General features: G+C 46.1%; 1 protein-coding gene across 1 annotated transcript in view; it reads left to right on the plus strand.

Moving 5' to 3' along the window:
• The window catches only part of LOC139226633 (myosin-16), a 326,697-nt gene that overhangs the window by 132,666 nt on the left and 166,141 nt on the right, over positions 1–27,890 (plus strand). Inside the window, exons 4-5 of the mRNA XM_070857530.1 lie at positions 16,760–16,905; positions 19,479–19,569. Coding sequence (XP_070713631.1) covers positions 16,760–16,905; positions 19,479–19,569 — 237 coding nt within the window. The remainder of the gene's footprint in view (positions 1–16,759; positions 16,906–19,478; positions 19,570–27,890) is intronic.

Below are 27,890 nucleotides of genomic sequence, written 5' to 3' on the forward strand. Positions count from 1 at the left end.
TGCGGCAGGGAATTCCACATGTACCATGACACCCAGGTCTTGTTGCACCTCCTCTTTTCCTAATCTGACACTATTCAGATAATATTTTTTCCACCAAAGTGGATAACCTCACATTTATCTACATTATACTGCATCTGCCATGCATTTGCCCACTCACCTAACCTGTCCAAGTCACCCTACAGCATCTTAGCATCCTCCTCACAGCTCACACTGCCACCCAGCTTAGTATCAGCTGCAAACTTGGAAATATTACTGTTAGTGAAAATAAATTCACATAGACTCTGGTAAGGTAAGAGAGACAACTTTATTGCGAACAGAGCTCTGGGAGAAGAGTTGAGGTCCCGCGACCTGCGAATCACCTTCTCCCCGAGTGCCTTGTGCCGCGGGGTTATAAGCAGTTTACAGGGGGCGGAATACAATCATTTAAATTCATTTACATACAACCAATCAATCCATATGGCAACGCAATTCATTTACATACAACTTTTTAGTCCTAGTGAAACCTGATAGCATGGCGCGAGTTTGGGGGCCCTTCCTCTGTATCTTCTTTTGTGGTTAGTTATTCTATTGCAAAGCTTTCTATGAAACAGTGGCCTGCACCTGGCCAGGAGTCACTTGTTACTGCAGAGTTCATTAGGCTTCTTGGTACAAAGTTCATTTAGTGAAAAGGCAGATAGTTGGCTTACCCCATCCTGCTTTGCTATGTCCGAAAATCCACTCCAACTGTTCCCCCTGTTGGTCCTGGAGGATGGTCACGAAATCCAGATGACCACAATGAAGGTGGCTCAGTGCCTGCGTCATCCGCTCCGTCTTCCTCAGCGTCTCCGGGTGTTCCCATCAGATGTTCTTTTCCGGTGATCACGCTGGCAACCGGCACTATTCCTTGCTGAAGGCCCGTGTTACTATCCTTCTCTGGGTATGCCCCCTTTTGGGGCATGGAACAGTGAGTGGTCCTATAGTTCCTACTGCAAAGAGGATCGGGAGGGTCGGTGTTGCGGTCTTGAAGGTGCCGTTGAGGAGGAACACGAATCCCTCCTTAGCTCTATAACACTTTACGTCGGTGTTGCTAACACTCGTGAATTGCTTATACCACCAATTGCTTGGTTCCCTTGAATTTGAGCCCGATCCTACCAATTGGTTAGCATCAAAGTTTCTGAGCTGACATGAGTTCCGTTGCACTGACCGCAGATAACTTGCCTCCCTGCAGTCACGTTCAGGCATCTTTGCTCGTTACAGGTGCAAGTAAACTGGCCTCGATGCACTCGACAGTGCTGACGGGCACACTGCATCTGCACACAGGTGGCGTTCTCGGGGACCAGGGCATATGCACACCCCCATCCTTGCCCCGAGAAGCAAAGCGGGTAACTTGCATTGTCTGAGCATACCGTTTCATCCTTTCCCCGGGACCCCCTGCACACAGGATCTGTGGGATTTATTAATTCCACGCATCTTCCCTGTATACCCCTTCTATATTCACCCGTTTGTCCCTCAAAGGGTGTGTCCGAGGTATCCGCCGTATATAAGTCACGGGGGGTCCGCCCAGGAGTGGCCATGAACAGGGCCTCTACTGATTGGGCTTGTGGGTAACACACGGTTCGATTGCCTGTAAACATATATGGGTCTTGAAAAACAAGTTATCTTCTAATCCTATTAGCTTTACAACCGTGACAACATAGAGTAACGCGATTATATACATTATCTTAGACATGTTTGTTACGCTCAAACAATACAATATTTACACATTAGCAGTAGCCGTAATTTGGACTTGCAGTCGTCACCTGTTCGGGGTGCATAAACAAGTATCCTGGTTACATTATCGTGAATCACATGTCTTATGTTTACTCATTAGTTTCTTTGTACAATTTCAACTGGGTCCAATGTTTCCATACACTCTTCCCTCTTTTATGTCCAGACAGGCACAGGTGTCTCCACTGATTATGACCTCATATGGGCCATTCCATTTTGGTGCAAACCCTGGTTTTTCAGATAATGTTTTTACCATGACGCGACGTCCCGCAATCGGGACGTCAGGGAGCCTTTCAAGCTCTTTCTGAGCATCTCTCTCTTCCTGATTGCCTCTTACTAATTTACGCATCCCTTTGAGTTGAGTGCTTAGTTCCAAAACATACCGTTTAATTTTGTCTTTTAATGGGCCTACGTCGGCCCCACCTGGTATGATGCTTTCTGGTAATTGCATCGCCCTTCCTGTCATTAGTTCATAAGGGGTTAATCCGGTTGTCCGGTTTACCGTGGCTCTTAACTTCATTAATATAATAGGTAGTACTTCTGTCCACGTTCTTCCTGACGTTTGCATGACCTTGGCCAGGGCGTTCTTAAGGGTACGGTTCATGCATTCTACCATTCCAGACCTCTGCGGGTGGTAGGGGATGTGGAATGTTTGTTTTATGCCCATCAGCTGGCATACTGTTTTTACAATCTTCCCGGTGAAGTGGGTGCCTGTCGGAATCTATCTGAAGAGGCACTCCCTATTGGGGAATCACCTGCTCGGTCAATATCCTTGCCACTGTTGAGGCAGTGCAATCATGTGTGGGGAAAGCTTCCACCCACCGGGTAAATTGATCTATAATCACTAGGCAATATCTTTTTCCATGGGATGGGGGCAAAGGACCTGTAAAATTAATTTGTAAATGTTCCCATGGCCCCCGTGGTGGATGGGGCTGGTGTCCCATTTTAATTTTAATAGGCCTGCCTGGATTATATTGTGCGCACGTAACGCATCGATGGCAATGTTTGGCAATATCTCTCCCCATCCCCTTCCACCACCAATCTCTTCCAAGACTCCCGGTCATGGCCTCTCGTCCCGATGGAACAGGCCATGGTGCAACTCCAATAAGGTATTCTGTATGCATTCAGGCGCCATTACCTTGTCGTTTCGTCTCCAAACGTTATCCTTTCATTGCGTTGCACCCTGCTTTGTCCACATATCCCTTTCTTCCTCAGAAATGTCCTGGTGTAGTTTCTCGATACTTATCTCTTCGTCTTGGACCCCAGCGGCACTGACTGAGGCTTCCTCACACTCCTCTTGTTCTAATGCGTCTTGTGCAGCTAAGTCCGCAGCTTGATTTCCCTGGTGACTCAGCCAATCTGGACTGGTTCGGTCTGGTTCCCTTTGGTGGGCTTTAATTTTAATGACCGCTACCTGTTTTGGTTTATTACTGGCTACTAAGAGAGCTTCTATTCTCAGCTGGTGTTTTATGGGATGTCCGCTGGTTGTGATAAAACCCCTCCTCCCCCATGCTGTCATATAATCGTGTACTACCCCGAATGCATACCTACTGTCCGTATAAATATTAACGATCTTACCCTCTGATAGTTCCAGTGCCCGGGTGAGGGCTACCAATTCTGCCACCTGAGCTGACAACCCCCCATTAATTCGCTCTGATTCGACTGTCTCTAGATCCTGGTTAACTACAGCCTATTCGGTACGAGGTAGTCCCTCTACGTATTTTCGCGAGCCATCCACAAACAAGGTTTGTTCTGCGGTTTGAAGGAGCGTGTCTTTTATTCTATCCTCTTCCATGTTCATATCCACGTCCCCGCAATCGTGGGGCTCTCCCTCTTGCACTATGCCCTCCGCGGGGTTTTCCCCTACATCTCTAATTATAGTTACTGCTTTATTGGGTGGCAAGAGGACTGCTTCCCACTTTGCCCGTCTCACATTAGAAACGGTTCTCAGTTTTCCTGTGTTTAACATTTCTATCAACGTGTGTTTGGTGTGGAGAATGATGTTTCCGGTCATTACCACGGGCTCGCTTATTTTTACTGCCCAAGCTGCGCAGTCTAGTGCAGCTATACATCTGGATAATCCGGTCACCACCGGACCTTCGGCGGTGGAGTAATAGGCTATAGGTCTCTTTTTATCCCCGTGATCTTGGATGACCACGGCCGTATAGAACCCATCATCATTGGTACAGTGGATGTGGAAATCTTTACCCATGTCAGGCAGTCCCAATCCAGGTGCGGAGACTAGTTCTGACTTGAGTTTACTATACGCCTGTTCTTGTTCAGGGCCCCACTCTATAAGGTCTAGGGCCAGTTTTCCTCCCTTTACTAGTCTTTGTATAGGCTCGGTAATCTTTGCAAACTCAGGGATAAAGTTCCGGCTGTAATTAAAGAAACCCAGTACCTTCCTCACCCCCCTTACCGTTACTGGTCTAGGCATGTCCTTGACAGCCTTTTTCCGATCCGAGGACATTTCTTTCAACCCCTTTGAAAGGCAGTACCCTAGGTACAGGACTTGGGTTTTCCCTACCTGGGCTTTCTTGGGGTTGACCTTAAGGCCTGCCGTCTCCAAAGCTCGTAACACCAGGTATAGGGTTGCCTGATGTCCCTCCTTGGTTTCTGAAGCTATTAATATGTCGTCGACATATTGTAAAATACTATTTCCTGCCGGTACTTCTATTTGTTTTAGTACATCGCTCATGACTCGGTGGAATATGGCAGGACTATTATGGAACCCTTGTGGTAATCGGGTCCAAGTATATTGTTTATCCTCCACCGTGAAGGCGAATTTCTCTTGTGATTCTGGGTCGAGGGGAAGTGCCCAGAAGCCTTTGGCTATGTCCAGGACTGTAAAGATTTTATGTTCAGGGGATAATCCATTAAGGATTGTGGAGGGACTGGCCACTATCGGGTATAGTTTTGGGGTGACCTTATTAAAGGCAGTGTAGTCAATGGTTAGTCTACATCTCCCATCTGGCTTCCCTACTGGCCATGTTGTGGAGTTAGTGGTGCTAACAGTTTCTCTTAAGATACCTTTTTCCACTAGTCCCATTACTATTTCTACAACTGCTGTTCTGGCTTCGGGTCTTATAGGGTGTTGCCGGTATGGTTTATGAGATGGTCCAGGGACCTTAATAGGGTCCATGTCCGCCTTTCCGGTATCCAATTTTGTCTGTGCCCAAACCCCGGGCACAGAGGCACAAATGCCGCCATATCCTCCAGTCTCGGTATGCCAGTTGTTTTTTGTGGCTGTTGCTACACCTAAACTTTCCATATGGTAAGCTATCTGTCCCAAATCTCCCTTACTACCATCTGCCTTTGGCCATGTTAATTTCCCCTTGCCACAATCAATCAGGGCCTGGAATTCCTTCATTACGTCATTCCCCAATATTGTTCCCTCACGATTCTTGCATACATAAAATCTCATGGGTATACATAAATTATCAATTTCCACCACTTGGGTGGTGCTCAGGTAGGCCGGTGTTGTCCGTCCATCTATTCCATTTATTAAAGCCTTTTTGTCGGTTACGGGAAGGGGTAGATTGGTAATGGATATTGAGGCTCCAGTGTCCACTAGCATCTCACACTGTCGGCCCCCTACTAGTGCAGACATATATGTCCTTCCTTCCTTTTTACTTTGTACAGGGGCCGCCGGGTATCACAGGGTGGCTTTGTACTCCTGCCACTGCTGGTATTCCTGTTCTGACAGGGTCCTTGCCTTATTAGGATAGCCATTTTTACTATAGCAGGTCGCGTCTAAATGTCCCTTTTTGCCGCAATATGTGCATTGTTTTTCCATGCGTTTCCCCTTGCATTCTTTGGCAAAGTGACCCACCTTCCTGCAGTTATGGTATGTCCCCTTTTTCTGTCTTCCCCCCGTCCCTGCTGCAAAAACCCTTTCTTGTTTTATCTTTGTTTGGGATTTTTCATCGCCCCCTCCATGGATGCCACTAGCCCACTCGACCAGTTCATCATAATCCTGGGTTACAATTACTCCCATTTTTATAATGGTCTGGTGTGCAGCGGATAGTCCGTCCTTAAATGCCTGGATAAATGCTCGGTCGCCGTGGCCCGGGTTTCCCTGTCCAGAGTATTCTTGATATATCTGGAATAATCGTTCCCCATACTCTGAGGCTCCTTCCCCATTTTGTTGTTTGGTTGTAGTAATTTTACTCCAATTAGTAGGGGCATTACCTAAAACTCGTTGGATCTCGGTTTTAAAAGGGCCAAAGGCCGCCTGTTGACCATTTACTTCGGTGGTTAAAGATACCGCGTGTGTCCAACGTCCCCCTGAAAAGTCGACATTGGCTGCTACCGCGGCTCCTCCGGCCACTACTCTCCACCGATCTGCTGGGCAAGCCGCTTGGACTAGTTGGTGGATAACTCTGAGGTGTAGTTGGTGGCCCACCCAAACTGTATCCAGCTCTGCCCAAAATTTGGTATTCGCACACTGGGGTTGTAATTTACCCAGGGATGTCAGTATCTGCTGTCTCTCGCCGGGGGTAAATGGTTTATAGATAGGTTGCAGTGGGATTCGCTGCAGTTCCTCCCCTGATGACTGGCGCCGCCAGGAAGGCTTCTAGATCTTCCTGACCCGGGGCTGTTGCCTCACCTTGGTAATCTTCGTAAGGGGGCAGTTTCTCCCCCCCCCCATTGGGAACGGTTCTGAATCTGTTGTACTAACGCCAGACATTTCTTTTCCCATTCCCTACATTTTCTTTGTGCCTGACTTAATTGTTTACTTTTCTCTTCCCTTTTCTCTAACATCCTTTAGTCCTGCTAACTGATGTACTAGTAATACTCCGGACTTTTTGGTTTTATCTTTCTTCTGTTTTGCCATCCAATTTCGTTGTTGTTCTAATGTCTGGGATATATCCCAGCCGTCTTTCTGCATTTTTTTAATTAAGACTTGTCGATCGGTCATGTAAGAGTTAATTAGGGACCCGGGCGGTCCACATTTTACGTCCGTTTCCTTATCTGCCATTGAAGATGTTTATTCGATGTTCCTGTATTCCCCTTTAGTTTATGAAATTTCCGAACTTAAATACTCACGGTCACGATTCACCTCGCAGAGACCTCTTGTCTTGCTCGCGAAGATTAACGTGTTTCCTTACCACCGGAGTCCGGCTCTTGGTTGGAGTGATCAGCTCCCTTCCGCACCGATTTCTATATCACCTTCTATGAACATTGGACTAAAATAATCAACCCCCGCATCACTAATTACTTTACTTTCAGTCTGCGTTGTACGCCACTACAGTCTGAATTTCTTAACTCTTATCACATACTATCACATACTATCAAGTTATGTCTCTTTCCTCACTTAATCTATTTTATTCGTTTGATTCCACTTCGCCGGCCAGCCACTTCCCCCAGTATAATTTCTAGGTGGTCAGAAATTGACTACTATCCCGTTCCACTTGGTCATACAACTATCCAGCTCTGCGGTATCCTGTTCGTGACGCCAATTTGTTTGTGAAAATAAATTCACATAGACTCTGGTAAGGTAAGAGAGACAACTTTATTGCTAACAGAGCTCTGGGAGAAGAGTTGAGGTCCCACGACCTGCGAATCACCTTCTCCCCGATAGCCTTGTGCCGCAGGGTTATAAGCAGTTTACAGGGGGCGGAATACAATCATTTAAATTCATTTACATACAACCAATCAATCCATATGGCAACGCAATTCATTTACATACAACTTTTTAGTCCTCGTGAAACCTAATAGCATGGTGTGAGTTTGGGGGCCCTTCCTCTGTATCTTCTTTTGTGGTTAGTTATTCTGTTGCAAAGCTTTCTATGAAACAGTGGCCTGCACCTGGCCAGGAGTCACTTGTTGCTGCAGAGTTCATTAGGCTTCTTGGTACAAAGTTCATTTAGTGAAAAGGCAGATAGTTGGCTTACCCCATCCTGCTTTGCTATGTCTGAAAATCCACTCCAACAATTACATTCAATTTCTTCGTCTAAATCATTAATGTATATTGTAAATAGCTGCAGTCCCAGCACTGAACCTTGCAGTACCCCACTAGTCACTGCCAGCCATTCTGAAAAGGACCCGTTTATTCCTACTCTTTGCTTCCTGTCTGCCAACCAGTTCTCTATCCACGTCAATAAATTAACCCCAATACCATGTGCTTTAATTTTGCACACTGATCTCTTGTGTGGGACCTTGTCAAAAGCCTTTTGAAAGTCCAAATACACCACATCCATGGTTCTCTCTTGTCCACTCTACTAGTTACATCCTCAAAAAATTCTAGAAGATTTGTCAAGCATGATTTCCCTTTCATAAATCCATGCTGACTTGGACCGGATCCGGTCACTGCTTTCCAAATGCGCTGCTATTACATCTTTAATAATTGATTCCAACATTTTCCCCACTACCGATGTCAGACTAAGCAGACTATAATTCCTTGTTTTCTCTCCTTTTTTAATAAATGGGGTTATGTTAGCTACCCTCCAATCCATAGGAACTGATCCAGACTCTATAGAATGTTGGAAAATGACCACCAATGCATCAACTATTTCTAGGGCCACTTCCTTAAGTACTCTGGGAAGCAGACTATCAGGCCCTGGGGATTTATCGGCCTTCAATTCCCTCAATTTCCCTCACACAATTTCCTGATTAATAAGGATTTCCTTCAGTTCCTCCTTCTTGCTAGACCCTCGATCCCCTAGTATTTACGGAAGGTTATTTGTTCAGGTTATAAATTCACCTGAATCCGACTGCAAGGGACCTATGTTTGTCTTCACTAATCTTTTTCTCTTCACATATCTCTCGAAGCTTTTGCAGTCAGTTTTTATGGTCCCTGCAAGTTTACTCTCGTACTCTATTTTCCTCCTCCTAATTAAACCCTTTGTCCTCCTCTGCTGAATTCTAAATTTATTCCAGTCCTCAGATTTGCTGCTTTTTTGGCCAATTTATATGCCTCTTCCTTGGATTTCCTAATTTCCCTTGTTAGCCACGGTTGAGCCACCTTCCCCGCTTTATTTTTACGCAGGGATGAACAATTGTTGATCTTGGGCACTGTGTAAATACTGTGTGGATTTACCTCAGCACCAGGAATTGGCAGGAGAAGGGTGACCTGTGAGAGCCAGGTTTGGCCTTAATCACTTCTTACAACTGTTTTAATTCCAGCATACTGTGTACCTGAACTAAGTATTTACACAGAGGGACAACTCTACATGACATTGCTGCCAAATCTGAGCTTCACTAGTTTTATATCTCTATCCCACGCTTCTGTTTAATGAGGCTTTGGCACTGGAAATGGAATCTTGTGAACTTAACCACTATTTATTTCCCATATAATCTAATGTATTGGTCACACAGTGTGTAAGCTTCACCCACATGGTTTATTTTTCTCTTGCCAAATTTGAGTCCACCCTTCTGACATCTCCCTGGCTGGGCTCTGTGGGTGCTGATTGGCCCTCAGTATCTCACCCAATTGGCCATTCTTTATACATAACCCTTGATAGCTGTCAGCTGTGGCTCAGTGGGTCGCACACTCACTTCTGCATCAGAAGGTTGTGGGTTCAAGTCCCACTCCAGGGACTTGAGCACAGAAAATCTAAGCTAATACTGCAGTGCTGAGGGAATGCTGCACTGTCGGAGATGCCGTCTTTCGGATATGACATTAAACCGAGGCCCTGTCTGTGTCTCAGCTGGACGTAAAAGATCCCACGGCACTATTTTGAAGAAGAGCAGGAGAGTTATCCCCGGTGTCCTGGCTAATATTTATCCCTCAATCAACATAACAAAAAAACCCAGATTATCTAGTCATTATCACTTTGCTGTTTGTGGGAGCTTGCTGTGCGCAAATTGGCTGCCGCGTTTCTACATTACAACAGTGACTACACTCCAAAAGTACTTCATTTGGCTGTACAGCGCTTTGTGACATCTGGTGGTAAAGAATGGTGCTATATAAATGCAAGTCTTTTAGCTTGTATTGGCAGGATAGACAACACAAGAGGCATTATTGGTGAGCCAAATTCTATTCTCACCCAAGGCTTAAATATGTGCACTTCAAGTCGGGGTGACAGCTGCGGCTGCTTTTCACTCTCCCAAACCCTAGGGCACTGAGGCCAATTTTAGCGCCCCTCCTGTCTCTCCAACTAAGTTCAGCTAATGTAGCACAAACCAGGGACTGAACCTGTCTTTAGGGATAACTTGCAGAAGCATCGGGGGAGGAGGGGGGTGGGGGGCACAAAGTCTTAAGAAGGCATGTCGCTATTGTGCTAACTCAGTGCTTGTTTTGAAAAAGGGAAGAAAGGTGCAAACTGGACACTACATTTTATAATACCTGGGCTAAGGTCATACTGCAGAATGGTCTCAGTCAGACTAGCCCGTCCATGCTTTGAAGCATGAGCAGAGCCCTGCTCCTGGATGGCCAGTGTTTAATGGTAGCAGTGGAAAGACTCCATATGAAGTTGGAAAATTAACCAGCAGGTTCAGTAGACCACCTGCACACATTCACAATGCTTTAAATAAAAGTAGTCTGAAGTAACAGCAGACTGAAACCCCCCAACACAGGGAGTAGTTGAGGTGAATAATTTAGATGCAAGTATGAGGAAGCTAGATAGCATATGAGGGGAAAGATAATCAAGGGTTATGCTGATAGGTTTAGATGAGGAAGGATGGGAGGTGGCTCGAGTGGAGCATAAACGCCTGCATGGACTGGTTGGGTCGAATGGGCAGTTTCTGTGCTGTGCATTCTGTGTAGCACTGTTGCAGTGTCACAGAACGCTTGATTTAAGTGAGCTGGAGTGTCAGATTGATAGCCGACAGTGGCGGAGGTTGGGGCAGCTGTAGGGTGGACAAACACCACACGGAATTTATATATTTTTTAATCAGATCACTCTTCTGAAAGAACGTACTTTAGATCACCTGGTAGAACAAGTGAAGGATGTGCTTCTAGAGTTAGTCAGTTCTGCAATTCCACCAGTGAAGACCGATTCGTTGGGCTCGGGCTTCTAAATGCTCATGTGGATATTGCAGTGAATGTTCGGAAAGTTATTGATAGACTAGCGACACGTAACCAGAGCTTGGACTTCGTGCTTTCGAGTTTTCGTCCAACTAGGTTGTTTTTACTTTTCATTAGCTTTATTTGCTTTGTTAGATTAATGGAAGTAATAATGTTTCCATTTCAATCTTATTATGAAATTCCTATTTGAAAAAATAGACCTTTTTGAAGTAGTTTTGTTTGGTCTGGCAAGCTCATATCCAAAAACCCCGACTAAAATACTGCCTGCGTCACTGATACCCGATACTCAAATTATAGTTTAACTGCGCCCATGGACTTCTGATTCAAATTGCACCACTAGCGAAAGGTACCTTTCTGCCTGCTGTTAAACAGAGGTGACACTGTACAGAGGTAACGTACTGCATGAGACGTAAGGGAAGAAGGTGGATAATTAGTAACTAAACTCCTCTATTGGCACAAACCTGTTTTTCGGTTTGAACAAAATGTAACCTGATTGACATTTACCAGCGTATTTAATTGTATGGGTACCTTCATAAAGTAGAAGTTTACACCAGTCTCTTTTCAAAACTTTTCGCAAGCTCACAAAAGGTTTGCAAAGAAACAGATTGGAAGGAAGGCTTGTTTCTAAGAGGCTTCTCCGCTCCCCTGAATAGCTGCCGAGTGTTCTCCTCTCACTCACTGTTGCTCTTCTCCCCTTTTCCTCCCGTGATTTCTCCCAGCTGTTGCCACTGCCCTTTGACCCAGATTCTTGGCAATCTGCCAACTCCCATTGTCCGTATGAGTCACCTTACATCTGATCCCTTTCCAAATCTTCTGTCAGCTTGACAATAACTCACTGGAAGATTGGAAAAGCTCTTCCAATTGATTATTCTAAACACCATTTATTTCAGTATTGAAATGATGTTGATTGGGAAATCGAGGCTACTTTGTGAGGAAATCCATGTCGCAGAGGCTGCTCCGCTCCATCTGGACACCCGACTCCCCCAACAATTCTTGTTACTAAGCAACAGTGTGGATAACTGGAGCTCGGAAAATTGAGTTCCACTGTCAGCTTTGGAGAGGGAATTGAAGCAACAAGGCAGATCTCAAGTATGAAAGGGTTAAGCCAGAAAGGGGGGATGGTAAGGAAATGGTCATTGGAGTGTACAAAGCCTTAAAGCATATATAACTCAAGTAAACCAGAAAATTACTTCAAATTAAGCTTGGAATTCGGGACCAGTGAGCAGAAATTTAAATTAATGACAAATGATTTGAAAGCAACTTTAAGAAGAGGGCTCAATTGTTTGGAACAATCTGCCAAATGGGGGACAGAAAGCAAATGGCTTAGGGATGTCCTCCTTTCTATATTAGGAGCGTTATGGTGCTGGAAGAGGTGAGGGCAAGTAGCCTTTTTAAGCCTTTCATCTTCCTTACATTCTTCTGAACGTTACAATAATTACAATTAAACAAGGTAAAAAGGAATATTCATATGCAATATAGCAAAAAACTAAATATAATGCCCTGCTCAGAATGTCTGTGGAGTCACAGTTGACTAGTAATAGAGTTAAGAATGGCAATGACTACAAATGACTGTGTGCTGCCCACAATTTTAAAAAGGGGGCACTATAACCTTTAAAACTACGTTAAGACAACAGTGAGGGGCTGATTCCCCAATCAGGGCAAAAAGGACAGCACGCAGGGCGTGCTTGTCAAGAAATCGCAGGGCAGCAGCCTGTAAATTTCTGTCCATTTAAATTAATTGACAAAAAAATTAGGACCAAGATTTTCCAACCAATGTGAGATTAGTATCCAAATTCTCTACATGTTCTTATGACATTACTTTGTTGACTGTTTTAACCAGTTAAAATACACAGGTGAGTGTCTCCATTAAAACAACAGCTGAAGTAATGTTATATCACACAATAGACAGGTTAATGGGCCCATTAACATAGCTTAGTGTGTCATTATGTGCGAGTATCACAGTAGTTCTGGATTATTTTTTATCATTCTTTGGGATGTGGGCGTTGTGGGCAAGACTGGCTTTTATTGGCCATCCCTAGTTGCCCTTGAGAAGGTGATGGTGGACCACCTTCTTGAGTCCGTGTGGTGAAGATACTCCCACTATGGAGTTCCAGGATGTTGACCCAGTGACGATGAAGGATCGTGATATATGTCGAAGTCAGAATGTTATGTGATTTAGAGGTAAAAGTGGCCGTGATGGTCATCCCATGCGCCTGCCACCCTTGGTTTGAAAGATGCAGCTGAAGCAGCTTGATGCCTTGCTGCCGTGTATCCTATAGATAGGACACACTGTAGCCACGGTACGCCGGTGATTGAGGGATTGGATGTTTAAGCTAGTAGATTGGGTGCCGATCAAGCGAGTTGCTTTCTCCTGGATGGTGTTGAGCTGCTTGAGTAATCTTGCAGCTGCAACCATCCAGGCAAGTGGAGAGTATTCTATAACACGCCTGACTTGGGTTTTGTAGGTGGTGGAGAGGCTTTGAGGAGTCGGGAGGTGAGCCACTCGACACAGATTACCCAGCCTCTGACCTGCTCGAGTAGCCACAGTATTTATGTGGCTGGTCCAGTTCATTTTCTGGTCACTGGTGACCCCCAGGATGTTGATGCTGGGGGACTAAGCAATGGGAATGCCACTGTATGTCAAGGTGAGGTGGTTAGGCTCTCTTGTTGGAGATGGTCATTGCCTGGCACTTGTGAGGCGCGAAGGCTACTTGCCACATACCAGCCCAAGTCTGCATGTGGGCATGAGCTGCATCATCAACTGAGGAATTGCCAGTGGAACTGAACACTCTGCAAACATCAGCAAATGGCCCCACTTCCGAGTTATTGATGGAGGCAAGGTCCATTGACAATTGGGAGTAGTCGGATTGGATTTGTCCTGTTTTTTGTGGGAAGAATAGCTTTTACTTGAAACAAACAGTTTTTCTGTCAAATATCACAAATTTTAATAGGTATGGTAAGTTCTCTCGGGTGTTTCCTTTATCATGTGCTCCTCGTGATGAGCGGCCTGCAGACACTGATTTGCAGTCGATTAGTTTGAATTGACAATAAATCGGAGACTGCAGGCCTGCAACTTCCCAACTAGCACTGCCTGTGACTGCCCTTCCTTCAGCCCTTGTGGCCTTGATGTAATTTTTGTTCAGGAATGTGGGAAAAGCATTAAAAGGTGGGAGGAGGTTACCATGCCATCTTTTCAACATTGTCCATATCCGTTTCTGTGACTAATCCAGTAACAGTGTGGTATTATTAGCTGGGTAGCGATGCCATTCTTGATTATTATAATTTATGTCAGGCTAAGTGTTGGCAGACAGCACCCAGCCGTGCCCAGCACATTCTCGTGTTTCTGTCAGACAAGCTGACCTTAGCATTTTAAGTGCAAAGACCGAATCAGTCATGGTATTGACTGCTATAGGCAGCGGTATTAATCACTGCTTCATACAGGAAACGTTTGCTGAAAAATATTGTCCACATGTTCAGCTGTTCACATTTATACTAAAAACAGAACAGATTTAAACTGCCTGATATTGTCCAAAAGAAAAACAATATAAGGCTCATTCCTGAAGTACTTTGGACAAAGGGCCACTCGTGACTGAAGGTTGGGTCAATTAAATGCAATCAGTGAAGGATTTCCAGGGACTCTTTCCCCACTGCAAGTTCCTGACACACAGCCTCAATCCCCCGATGGTGCATATCGGGAAATCGTGGGGAATGCATCGTCGGGAATGCATCTGTGATTTTTCAGTATGTTCTTCTGATGGGTGAGGCTCCACACCAAAGCAAAAAATGTGGAAAATGGTCCTTGAGATGACTCTTTGTATTTCTTTAATTATACCTCTGGGATTAACTGATAATCCATGTCACTTCTGTTCCCGAGTACTCAAGACAAGCTTTGGTCCGAATTATATGACAGGATCTGTTTGTTTCTGCTGCTGTGTCACATCATTTGGAGCAGATCAGTGCCCACTTCTCCCTATTGTTGGAAAGCACTGACACATTGCTCCAACATGCAAGGCCATAACTGCTAATGATATTTAACATTTCAGTTCAAAAGGTGCAGTCTCATTATGCTGTGGGATGACCATTAAACAGTTACAAAATATTACTTGGTAGATATGAGAGAAATGTCCCTGATGGCCCAGTGGGTAAATTCACTGCCTGCAGTGTATTTGCTTCATGGGATCTTTGCTTAAGAATTCATAGCAATACTTTGCTATTAAGAACTAGTTGGTTTATTAGCAAAGGTTTAACAATTACACTACACATTACCAATTAATCTGCCAGGTTCACAACCACCTGCCTCATCGTGGATCCCCTGAACCTAACTGGCTGGGGTTTTATTGAAGCTTGTGAACACCATGTGACTGGCTAAGCCACTCACAACTATTTCAGTTGAAACAATAACCAAGTGCCCCCTTATTAAAGGAGCACTAAAACCGACAATTCAAACAAATTAAACTTTAAACGGTCAAATTAAAATTTGGTTGCCGGGGATGATGATGCATTCCAGTCCCTCTGGAGTCCACCTCTCGCGGAAGGCCGCAACTATACCGGTGGACACCGCGTGCTCCATCTCCAGGGACACCCTGGCTCTGATCTAACTGCGGAAGAGAGTCAGGCAGTCAGGCTGAATGACCCCCTCGACCGCCCGCGGTCTGGACCGGTTGAGGGCCACCTTAGCCATGTCCAGGAGCAGTCCCACAAGAAGGCCTTCCGACCTGCCCACTCACAGGGTGCCCAAACATCAGGAGTGTGGGACTGAAGTACAACCAGAATTTGAGGAGCAGCCCTTTCAAATAATGGAAGAGGGGCTGCAACCTCGCACATTCCATAAAAACGTGGAACACGGACTCTTCCAGACCGCAGAAATTGCAGGCGGCCTGGGAGTCTGTGAACTGACTTTAAAACTTATTGCACGGGACTGCTCCATGCAACACCCTCCAGGCCAAGTCCACAATAAATAAAGGGAGGACTCCCACGTAGAGAGCACTCCATTGGGGACCTCCGGATGTCAACAACTCTACAAATCTGTGAGCATACTCAAAGGCGCATACATTGCAACCGCCCAGTGAGCCACTGAGCCACACACACCAGGAAAATCGTAGTTTTGATCTCTTAAGAGAGTTAATACACCTGATTGCTCTTCAGTGACCAATTGCTGTATAGATATTGGCTAAGGACAAAACTCGTCTGGACTATGGTTTCTTACCCCTCGCAACCCCCCATGGAGGATGAGAATGCACATTATTTAAGTAGACACATGAAGGATGACCACCCTGATGGGTGTCACCATCTGCGGAACCGTACCCAAGCATGGACCAAGAGAAGATAGGAGAAAAGTATAAAAGAACAGAACCGTATGTTGTGACAAACCAGTTATTTTCTAGAAATGCTTTTTAAAGAGCCCTCTTTAGTCGACTGACTGATGCCGTGGGTTTGTACGCTGTCCTTTCTTCTGAGACTTGAGCTAATTGGAGCCCAGACTGGTGGGATTGAAGTCTTTCCTGTCTGGTAGTTGTAAAGGTCCTACTTGGAATGGGTTTGACCAAGTCTCAACTCGATTCCTCATGGCCATCTGTCTACAGCACAAAACCGCCCATAATTCCGCAGTTTGACATGAGATTGGCAACTTTACACAGCAAGGCCTCAGAAAGGCTGGTGTGGGAAGTGGGAAAATTAGCATTGGTGCAGTAGAGGATGCTTTTCTGATCTTATGGGTACGCTACCTTGTCGAGACAGAGCATAGGGAGTTTTCTTCTGTATTGAGCTTTTCTGCACATGACCTAGAGTGTGCTTGATGCTGGCAAAAGTAGAAAAGGTGTTCCGTTCCACAGCACTGACATTTCGTTTCTCGTTGAGTATAAAATGACCCACCCCCCCACCCCCCAAAAAAAAACCCTGCATTCTTCAGAAGGTTCCGTAAGGTATTGACTATGTCACTGTTATCATTGTGAATATTCTGCTTTTTTCCTCTTCAGAATTGACATACATGATTGTCAGAAACTGAAAATAAAACTGATTTTTCAATCTGCATTTCCTCAACAGTTTGAGTACAGCTTTGAACAGGAGAAACAACTGCGGACAGACCTAGAAAGGGGAAGGCGAAGGCTTGACGGAGACCTCAAGATGACCATCGATAGCCTGAATGAAATGGAGAAACTGAAGGTTGACCTGGAAGAAGTTATCAAGAAGTGAGTACTTTTTACGTTGTGTTTTGGTGATGAATTGACGTATTCGTGATGTTAATTAGATTGGTTCGTGATGTATGCCAAGTTGGATTGTGCATTTGTCAAACTCTGCTGCTTTGTTATGTTGCATTTTGCCGTCCACTAGACCAACCTATAATTCAAACCTGTGAAACATTTTATCTCCATTTGCGGTGCCGCCTTCTTACAATCCCCAGGGCTTTAAACCCCAAGCTTGGTATAACTACTTCCTACTTTTTCATTCCTACTCTTTTCAATCTTGGGGAAGTCCTGCACTGAGAGTTGGTCTGTCACTAAGCTTCTCAATTTAGAAAGAGCAAAATGTTGGCTCTGGGAGATGCTGTTGAAGAAGCCTTGGCGAGTTGCTGCAGTGCCTTCTGTAGATAGTACACACTGCAGCCACAATACAACAGTGGTGGAGGGAATGGATGCTTAAGATGGTGGATGGGCTGCCATCTGAAGTACAAATTTATGAGATTGCAACGTTCTCTTCAATTTTTTTGGCTACTCACCTAGCCTTAACCACCAAATAAAACACTGGAAGTGAGGGTTAATCTGGTTAAAGTAAATCCATAAACGTTTCCATTCAGAAGCTAAATGGATAGGATTACATTTAATTTTTTTTAATGCTATTTTCAATTTCAATAAATTCCCCTCCATATGAAAAATCTCTAATTTATGCTCAGTGTAAATAAAGCCACAACAAAGATTGCTGTTCATTTCAGTCCCCTGGGCTTTTTGGGGGGCGATAAAACTTGAGTGCTTCTCTCGCAGTAATTTTCCTTTCTGATCTGAGTAATTGCTTGTAACTGACTGTAAGCACTTCCTTGTGGGTGGTCTGTTAAACATGGCTTTCACTGTATTGCATTTTTCCCCTGAAGAAACTTGTTACGTAATTGATAAACAATCAAGATATGAGCAGAAAAAAATTTGCAGGAAGAGTTAAAACCAGTCAGTACAAGCACCATACTAAAACCCCTGATTCTTTGAGTACATCTTGGTGTTGTACTCTTATACGCATGGAAAGCAGGTAAGAAACTTAAACTTGTGAATGCAACGGGACACCCTGATACTTCAGTATATATCAGTATATCTCTGATATAATAAGTAAATGGAATTCACAGATGAATAATGGATACCAGTGTGCCAGAAGACCATACAAGTGGAATACCGACAGGAATAATGAAACAACCTAGCTTAGTTGTGGCAAAGGAGCTTTATTTCGAGTGGAGCAGCATGTTGTAGTGCCAACTTAAAAAGTGCTACAGCTGTGGGTCAGTGGGTAGCACACTCGCCTCTGAGTCAGTAGGTTGTGGGTTCAAGTCCCACTTCAGGGACTTGAGCACATATATCTAGGCTGACACTCCACTGCAGTACTGAGTGAATGCTGCACTGTCGGAGGTGCCATCTTTCAGATGAGACGTTAAACCGAGGCCCGGTCTGCTCTCTCAAGTGCGCATAAAAGACCCTATGACACTATTTTGAAGAAGAGCAGGGGAGTTATCCCCGGTGTCAAGGCTAATATTTATCCCTCAATTATAATAACAACAATAGAATATTTGGTCATTATCATATTGCTGTTTGTGGGGGCTTGCTGTGCGCTAACTGGCTGCTGCGGTTCCCACTTTACAACAGTGACTACACTGCAAAAGTATTTCATTGATATAAAGCGCTTTGAGATGTCCGCTGATCGTGAAAGGCGCTATATAAATGCAAGTCTTTCTTTCTATGAGTTCATTCTCCCTGTGCCCTGGCTGATCTACGTAATATTGTCTTGGGAAAACACTGAGAGGCGTTCAGACTATTCCAATGGAAGGAAGAGGGAGAGTTGTCAGTCGGCCACATTTCTACAGTCATAAAAAACAGTTTCTTAAAAGGAAGTGTAAAGGGTGATTAACCCTCAGAGCTTTGCTGTTCGTGTGTCTAAAACTTAACCTGACTATCCCAAAAATTCTGGAACCCCGTGCTAAGAGCTAATGCTGACAAAACTGGTCATGAAATGTGCAAATCCCATGGTACAATATTTATGTAACACACACAAGGCCAAAAGGGACTTGTTGCAAAAATTCTATTACATAGTAAAAATATTCTATTGTGCTAAAAGAATATTCTCCTAAATATTAGTCAGTTGTCAGTGGAATGTTCCAAATTGCAGTATTTTCTGATTGCAAGATCGAGAGGAAAGTTAATGGGTCCGAAATGTCCTTTCCTCTCGGCTCCTGTTATTGAACGAAGCCACTTGTATGATTTCAGTCATTCCAAGCAAATATTTAATCTCCAAGATTACCTCTTTTCATAAACTTCGAATGTCGGACACAGTGGCATCTGGCTCGGTAGAACATTGTCCACGTGATACTTCACTGGGCCAGGCATTACACTTATTGAGCTTTTAGTGGTTTCTCCCATTGAAGGTTGGCTCTGGTAAATGCATCGTCATCTTTAATGACTAAACTCTCAGTTTTATTTATAAAGGAAGATGTGATTGGCAGATATTTTTCCTTGTGAAAAGCTTTAGGGGCTTTGCCTTCCATGTATAATGTGTTTTGCTCTGTTTTAAGGAAGGAGCTGGAGATAAATACAGTGAGCACTAAACTGGAAGATGAACAATCGCTAACTGCTACTCTTCAGAGGAAGATCAAGGAATACCAGGTAAAGTGATCTAACCAGCCGCTGCCTAATGTTTCCTTTACCCGTGCCGAATACCACCTGGACTGGAGAGTGATGCCAGGCAGCAAAACACTAAGGCCAAGAAACTAAGAAAAGGCTGGGTCTCTTGTCGCTTGGAAAAAAAGAGGGCTGAGGGGATGACCTAAAAGAGGTCATTAAAATTATGAAAGGTTTTGATAGAGTGGCTACAGAGAGAATGTTTCCACTTGTGGGGAAGAGCATAACTAGAGGCCATCAATATAAGCTAGTCACCAAGAAATCCAATAGGGAACTTAGAAGTTTAGTGGTGAGAATGTGGAACTCGCTACCACAGGGAGTGGTTCAAGCGAATAGTATAGATGCATTTAAGGGGAGGCTGAACAAGCATATGAGGGAGAAGGGAATAGAGGGTTATGCTGATAGATTTAGATGAGGAAAGACGGGAGGAGGCTCAGGTGGAGCATAAACACCGGCATGGACTGGTTGGGCCAAATGGCCTGTTTCTGTGCCGTATATCCTATGTAATCCTGTGTAAATTGATGTGCTCAAAACGGATGCAAAGTTGATGGAGTGTTAGCTCTGTGCGCTGGTGTGAAATCCAAGCCAAATTCAGCTTTGGGCCCCAATTATATTGTTCCAACGAGCAGCAAATGGGTGCCCCGCTGTAGCTCGCTGGTTTGGGGAGCATGAGATATCAGCCACCCCGATACTGAGCCAGACGACAAATCAGGTCTGGTAGTGGGGAGCGGTGGGGGGTTGCCTCAAATGCGCCGGAATTGTTTTGTCGGCACACCTGCTTCTCCTTGGCCTACAAACATTTGCTGGGCCTTATTTTTTTAAGTGGTCTTCAGCACTTCCATTCAGGATCGATGTTTAGGCCGCTCAATGCCAGGTATAACTAGGCCGAGTTTGCGCGATGGAGGCTTCGCCAATTCTACCTGCATTCCGCATCCTGAGTCCAAAAGTGAACACAGAGAGAGCTGAAATGCTTGTGTGTCACATGGTAGTTCTAGTGATGTCTGGTTTTACAGCAGTCTATTATAAAAGAATAATGCACCCTTTATGATACATTCACTGTCTAATGCAAACATACAGAATTAATTACATTAAAGTGGTCACCGTTCTAATGTATCAGACAAGCAGAATAATGGGGAAATGGGATGATATTATGCCGCTCTGTGTTCCTATAAACTCTCAAATAAAGTGCTCCATTGTTATTGCACTCACCTTGAGTTGTGGGTGTGGTGAAATGACCCAGCAATGATCCACTTGGCTGGAATATGATCAAAGATAAACAGGACTGGAATTTCCCTCTAACCTGCAAATTAATTCTTGTAAACCTATCGTAACAGTGCTGTCAAGGAGTTCATTGACTATCATCTTACACTTCATTGTGATTCTTGCAGTGCTTCTAAAATAATAAAAACAGGCACATCTGCATAAAGTTAACAGTTACTATGGATTAAGGTCAAAGCTATATTGTAGGAAGAACACAAGAAACATTGAAGTCATCCTCTCCAGAACCCTAACTCTCCCTTTATAGAGTCTAGCCTCATTTTGAATGTCCCTAAGGAATTTGCTTCTAGTAATCTGCCTGGTAAATTGGGCCAAACATTTATCTCTCTTTCAGTACGGAAGTTCTTCCGAATATCTGTTTTAAAATGGTTTCTCGCTGTTTATAATGTATGTCTCTGCATGCTGCTTTCCTGTTTTAATTTGAAGTGATATTCTGCTTGACCTTATCTATATACTCATATGTGTGTAAGGTTCTCCTCACCCTACTGTATTTTAAATTATGAAGTTAATGGGCCCAAGTTTCGGGCCGCGCCTAGAGCGGCGCAGCCCCGACCTGGACGCCCGTTTTTCGCGCCACAAAGTGCGCCTAAAAAAAACTTCCAGATTCTCCGGCTCCCTGCTGGCCCTTGGCGCGGCGCAGCACGAGCTGTAGGGGGCGGAGCTAGGTCCCTGCGCTGAAAACAGTGCCGGGACCTCTGCACGTGCGCGCTACAGTGGGCGCGCATGTGCAGTAGCTCCAGGCACCCAAAACTGTGTGGGAGGGGCCCGAAGCACGCAGTCCCTAGCCCTGGCCCAATGGCCTCACTCGGGCTGCGTGAATAAGGCTCCTCTCACGCCCAGCTCCTGCTTCCTCCCGACCCGACTCGACTCCTGCTTCCCCCCTCCCGCCACCGACACCGACCCGACCCCCCGGACTGGACCCGACCCGCGCTCCCCCCCGCCCCCCCCCCCCCCCCCGACCCGAACCGACCACCCTCCCACCACCCCCCCCCCACCGACACGAACCGACCCGCGCTCCCTCCCTCCCCCTTCCCCCTATCCGAACCAACCCGACCTCCATCCTCCTCCCCCTGACCCGACCCGACCCGCGCTCCCAACCCCGACCCACGCTCCCCCCGACCCGACCCGTGCTCCAGACCCCGGACTCCGGACCCGACCCGACATGACCCAACGCCACCTACCTGTAAATCTGGTACTGGGGACGGGCCCTGCCCGAAGTCTTGGGCCCGGCCCGTTCAGCCTCCCCCCCCCCCCCTTCTCCTTTCCCCCTCCCATCTCCTTTCCCCCCCCCATCTCCTTTCCCCCCCCCATCTCCTTTCCCCCCCCATCTCCTTTCCCCCCCCCATCTCCTTTCCCCCCCCCATCTCCTTTCCCCCCCCCATCTCCTTTCCCCCCCCCATCTCCTTTCCCCCCCCCATCTCCTTTCCCCCCCCCATCTCCTTTCCCCCCCCATCTCCTTTCCCCCCCCCATCTCCTTTCCCCCCCCATCTCCTTTCCCCCCCCCATCTCCTTTCCCCCCCCCATCTCCTTTCCCCCCTCCCATCTCCTTTCCCCCCTCCCATCTCCTTTCCCCCCCCCATCTCCTTTCCCCCCCCCATCTCCTTTCCCCCCCCCATCTCCTTTCCCCCCCCATCTCCTTTCTCCCCCCCCATCTCCTTTCCCCCCCCATCTCCTTTCTCCCCCCCCATCTCCTTTCTCCCCCCCCATCTCCTTTCTCCCCCCCCATCTCCTTTCTCCCCCCCCATCTCCTTTCTCCCCCCCCATCTCCTTTCTCCCCCCCCATCTCCTTTCTCCCCCCCCATTTCCTTTCTCCCCCCCCATCTCCTTTCTCCCCCCCCATCTCCTTTCTCCCCCCCCATCTCCTTTCTCCCCCCCCATCTCCTTTCTCCCCCCCCATCTCCTTTCTCCCCCCCCATCTCCTTTCTCCCCCCCCATCTCCTTTCTCCCCCCCCATCTCCTTTCCCCCCCCCCCATCTCCTTTCCCCCCCCATCTCCTTCCCCCCCCCATCTCCTTTCCCCCCCCCCATCTCCTTCCCCCCCCCCATCTCCTTCCCCCCCCATCTCCTTCCCCCCCCATCTCCTTCCCCCCCCTTCTCCTTTTCCCACCCCTTCTCCTCTTTCTCCTCTTTCCCCCCCCCGCCTCTCCTCCCCCTCCCCTCGCTGTCAGAAACACAGACACTGACAGACAGAGAGTGAGACACACACAGACAGACAGAGAGATAGAGACACTGACAGAAACACACTGCGGGGGGGGGCATCCCAGCACGCTGTTGGAGGGCTCCCGGTGCTGCAGTCGGTAAGTAGCAAATGTTTTATTTATTGATTTTTTTAAAAATTATTTCTTATTAATTTTTTTTGATTGATTTATTGGTTGATTTATTCATGTATTTATCATTTATTATTGTAAAACTGAAGTGTTTAATGTTTGTAAACTTCCCTTTAAACCCTCCATTCCCTACGCCTGATTTGTAACCTACGCCTCATTTTCTAAAGTGTAGACAAGGTTTTTTCGAGCGTACAAAAATCTTCACTTACTCCATTCTAAGTTAATTTGGAATAAGTTTTCACTGCCGAAACTTTGAAAACAGGCGTAAGTGGCCGGACACGCCCCCTTTTGGAAAAAAAAATTCTGTTCCAAAGTGAAACCGTTCTAACTGACTAGAACTGGAGCAAACTAAATGCCGAGAATTTGAATTTCTAAGATACTCCGTTCTACACCAGTTGCTCCAAAAAATCAGGAGCAACTGAGGCCGAAACTTGGGCCCAATGTTTCTACTCTGTTCACATAACTCATCCCTTTACATTTGGGATAGTTCTTGTGATCCCAATGATCTTTTATACCTTAATTTCACAAAAACACTCGCAAAGAAGAACAGGTCAAATGGAATTCCATTTAACATGTTGAACTTTGTTTTAAATAGAAGTTGGTAAGTTCCATTAAAATTAAGGTATTAGTTTAGTCTCTGTGTTTGTATGGATCTGAGGATAGACTTTGAAGAAATGAAACTTCACCGATCTGGGACAGAGAGAGATCAGGGAGAGAATGTCTTCTGACACAGGCAGGTCAGGAAGGGCATTGGAAAATAGCTCCCAGATGGTCTCCAGCTAGTCCCTGGTGCAAAGACCTTCATAACAAGAGAAAGGACTTCGCTGCATGGCTTCTCTTGCCCCTCCCTGAACCTCTGATTGGAGAGGGATTGTGAATAAGGCCTTAAGGCTACCTTTCTCTGGGCACTCAACCTATTGCAGGCATTCCATTCCTAAGTGGAAAAAGCTCTCGAAATCCTAGGCCTCTGTAAATGATCAGAGCCCCCCCAGTGTCATAGGATACTGATGCTGGGAATTTCCTTCGTGGGGTGGTTTCCCGATCAGCTGCTCTAACTTCAACAGAAGGTGGTTGGATCCCTGAGGATCTGTCCAAGGATCCCGCTGACGTTCCACTGAAGTTCTGATGGCCGATCAGGAGGAAACTCCCAGTGACGCTGACTCACGTTGTGGAACAGCCTTTCATGTTGCACTTTATCAAAGGCTTTGTGGAAGTCGAAGGATCCAATTGGGATGTCACTGTCTCAAAAAAAGTCAGAGGTTGGTCAGGCAATATCTGCACCTCCTGAAGCTCTGTCGGCTTCCACTTACACTTCGTATAGTTGCTCCTCTACTTTGTTCCCAATGGTCAATTCAATTATTTTCCTAGTACAGATGTGTGACGATGAGACTGGTTTGATCAGCTTTTTTGAGAACAGATACCAGGTTGACTTGTTGGGGCCGAAATTTAGGCATGCCAGAAAGTTGACGCACCTATGATTTTTTTTTTTACCTCGTTTATCCGCCGGGAGCGATGAGGCGGCCGTCCGATCCATTTTCAGCACTTAGAAGATTTTTTAACGTTGGGCCGGAAGTCGGTCATAATGGGGGCGGGAAGGGCGGCGGTAAGTCATGCTGAGGGGCGGGATTGAGTCTCGGCCGCTGAAGGTTTCTCGAGTACTATTCCCAGTTGATTTGTTTAAGCTCATCTCTTACCGCCTCGAAATTGATCCTTTTAAAGTTGTATACCTGAATATTGATGTACGGTTTTGGGTTATGCCTACTCCTGCACCTGCTCCTGCACCTATTTTCTATGTTTCTATGTTTCTATCATAGAATCATACAGCACAGAAAGAGGCCATTATTTGTGCTGGCACTTTGAAAGAGCTATCAAATGAATCCCATTCCCCTCCTTTTTCCACTAGCACTGCACATTTTTCCTTTCCAATTATATATCCAATTGCCTTTTGAACGTTTCAGGCCATGCATTCCAGATCATCATAACTCGCTGCATAAAACAAATTCTCCTCATCTCCCTCTCTGGTTCTTTTGGCAATTATCGTAAATCTGAGTCCTCTGGTTACCAACCCTTCTGTCAGTGGGAACAGTTTCTTTTTATTTATTCAAACAAAAACCGTCAAACTTAATCACGTTATGATCGTCCAGGGTACCACTGCTTCCACCCTCAATATGCTGTCACAGTCATCTTTGTGCAAACCAGAATATTGGGGTGAATTTTAACACCAAAAAAACGGGTAGGTTGGTGAGAGATTAAAGAGTTAAAAATCGGAATCCTGACCCCAACCCACCTCCAAACTGCCAACTTCTGGTTTAAACAGAGGCGGGACAGTGGCGGAGTGCGGGGGGGGGTTGGTACATAGCTCATGGTGAGCCACCATTTTAAATTTGACCGTGGGTTTTCTCAGGCCTCGGGGAACCCGCCAGCTAACGGAAAGCGAGGACTTGTTGGATCTAGGAGATAAGTGCTTTTCAACTTACCTGCTGGATCCAGCATTCCTGCCTCGCCAGCCTCCCGCGATCAGACCCTCCCACCCTTCCCCCCCCCCCCCCCCCCCATGGTTTCTGTCTCCGATCACCCTTCTGGCCTCTGATCTGCAACCCCAGATCCTTCCTCCAACATCCAGTCCCCTCCGAAGATCTGTAGCCCCCAACCTCGTCGATGATCCCCGGCCTCCTGACTGCCCCACCCCCCACGATTCCTCCCTCCCTCCTCTCTGCGGCTTGGTGCCACAGACCCCATCTGGCTGGCTACGGGCAGGAAACAGAGCTTTGAAATGTTAATCAGGCCCTGCTGTTACATTCGGCAGGGCATGAGGAAAACTTGTTCTCCCAGGTTTCCTGAATGCATTGCAGCACTGCAACCCCCTGACCTCCACCCCCAGCCCCCCCCCCCCGCCCCCAGCACCTCGCTCCCCACCCGCCTCCAAATTAAAATTCCAGCCATCATGTTTCTTGGGGTTACCAAAAGGCTGGGTTACGGAAGGCTCGTAGCTGTCACCCATTTCCGCAGACATGGATTGTAAAATTATTGTGCATCCATGTTGTTGGCCTTTATTGTAAGGGCCATAGAGTATAAAAGCAGAGAAGTCCTGCTACAACTGTACAGGGTATTGGTGAGGCCACACCTGGTGTACTGCGTACAGTTTTGGTCTCCTTATTTAAGGAAGGATATACTTGCATTGGAGGCTGTTCAGAGAAGGTTCATTGGGTTGATTCCGGAGATGAGGGGGTTGACTTATGAAGATAAGTTGAGTAGGTTGGGCCTATACACATTGGAGTTCAGAAGAATGAGAGGTGATCTTATTGAAATATATAAGATAATGAAGGGGCTCGACAAGATGGATGCAGAGAGGATATTTCCACTCATAGGGGAAACTAAAACTAGGGGGCATAGGCGCCAAGTTTCGGCCTGAGTTGCTCCTGTTTTTTTTTTTGGAGCAACTGGTTTAGAATGGAGAATCTTAGAAATTGCAATTCTCGGCATTTAGTTTACTCCAGTTCTAGTCAGTTAGAACAGTTTCATTTTGGAACAGAATTTTTTTTTTCAAAAGGGAGCGTGTCCAGCCACTTACGTCTGTTTTGAAAGTTTAGGCAGTGAAAACTTACTCCATTCTAAGTTAGTTTGGAGTAAGTGAAGATTTTTGTACGCTCAGAAAAACCTTGCCTACACTTTATAAATCAGGCGTAGGTTACAAAATAGGCATAGGGAATGAGGGGGTGGGGGAGGGGAAGGGGGAGAGGGGGAGGGGGGGGCGGTGAAGGGGAGTAATTAAATTTTACAATCATTCAACAGTCATACTTATACAAATAAAGATCCAACCTGAATAAAAGTTTATAAAGAAAGCAAAGATTAAATAGTCCATGTTCCTACCTGTGTGAAGCAGCAGCAGCATTCAAGCTGTGGTGCTTCAGGCAGGCCTTCCTTCCATCAGTGGCTGGACGGCAGCCGAGGAAACATCAAGCAGCTTTCGAACTGCGAAGGGGACTGAGGCCATTTGGCCAGGGACAGGGAGAGGCAGACAGATAGATACTTTTAAACTTAAATTTGCAGAATGGGTGCTGTATTCTCAACACCACGTACTATGCAATGGTTCGCCATCAATTCACTGCATAGGAAAGAATTGATTAGAGCTCACCGCACCAGGAACGTCATAGCCCATAGGTTGATGGGCAGGAGATCTTACCCACATTGACAATATCGAGCCAGGCGCTCATACCTGGACATGAGCGAGGCTGATTGTGTCAAACGGCTGCATTTCTGCAGAGAAGTTGTCGTTGAGATCTGTGATATGCTGAGAGCAGATTTGCAGCCCAGAAGCAGAAGGACAACTGCCCTGTCTGTTGCAGTGAAGGTAACAGCTGCACTTTCTTTCTATGCCTCAGGATCGTTTCAGGCTGCAACTGGAGATGTGTGTGCTATCTCTCAACGTGCAATACATGCCTGCATTTACCAGGTCACGGCTGCACTGTATGCGCAAAGGAATGACTTCATCAATTTCCCAATGACCACACAAGCGATCCATGAGAGGGCTGTGGGCTTCTTCAGGATTGCCAGCTTCCCAAAGGTACAGGGCTGCATTGATTGTACCCACATAGCCTTGCGAGCACCCGTGGAGGAATCTGAGCAGTACCGAAATAGGAAAGGTTTCCACTCCATCAATGTGCAGCTCATGTGTAACGACAAGCAGCGCATCATGTCAGTC

This window comes from Pristiophorus japonicus, chromosome 16 (genome assembly GCF_044704955.1).
Source record: "Pristiophorus japonicus isolate sPriJap1 chromosome 16, sPriJap1.hap1, whole genome shotgun sequence".
Classification (NCBI taxonomy): domain Eukaryota; kingdom Metazoa; phylum Chordata; class Chondrichthyes; family Pristiophoridae; genus Pristiophorus; species Pristiophorus japonicus.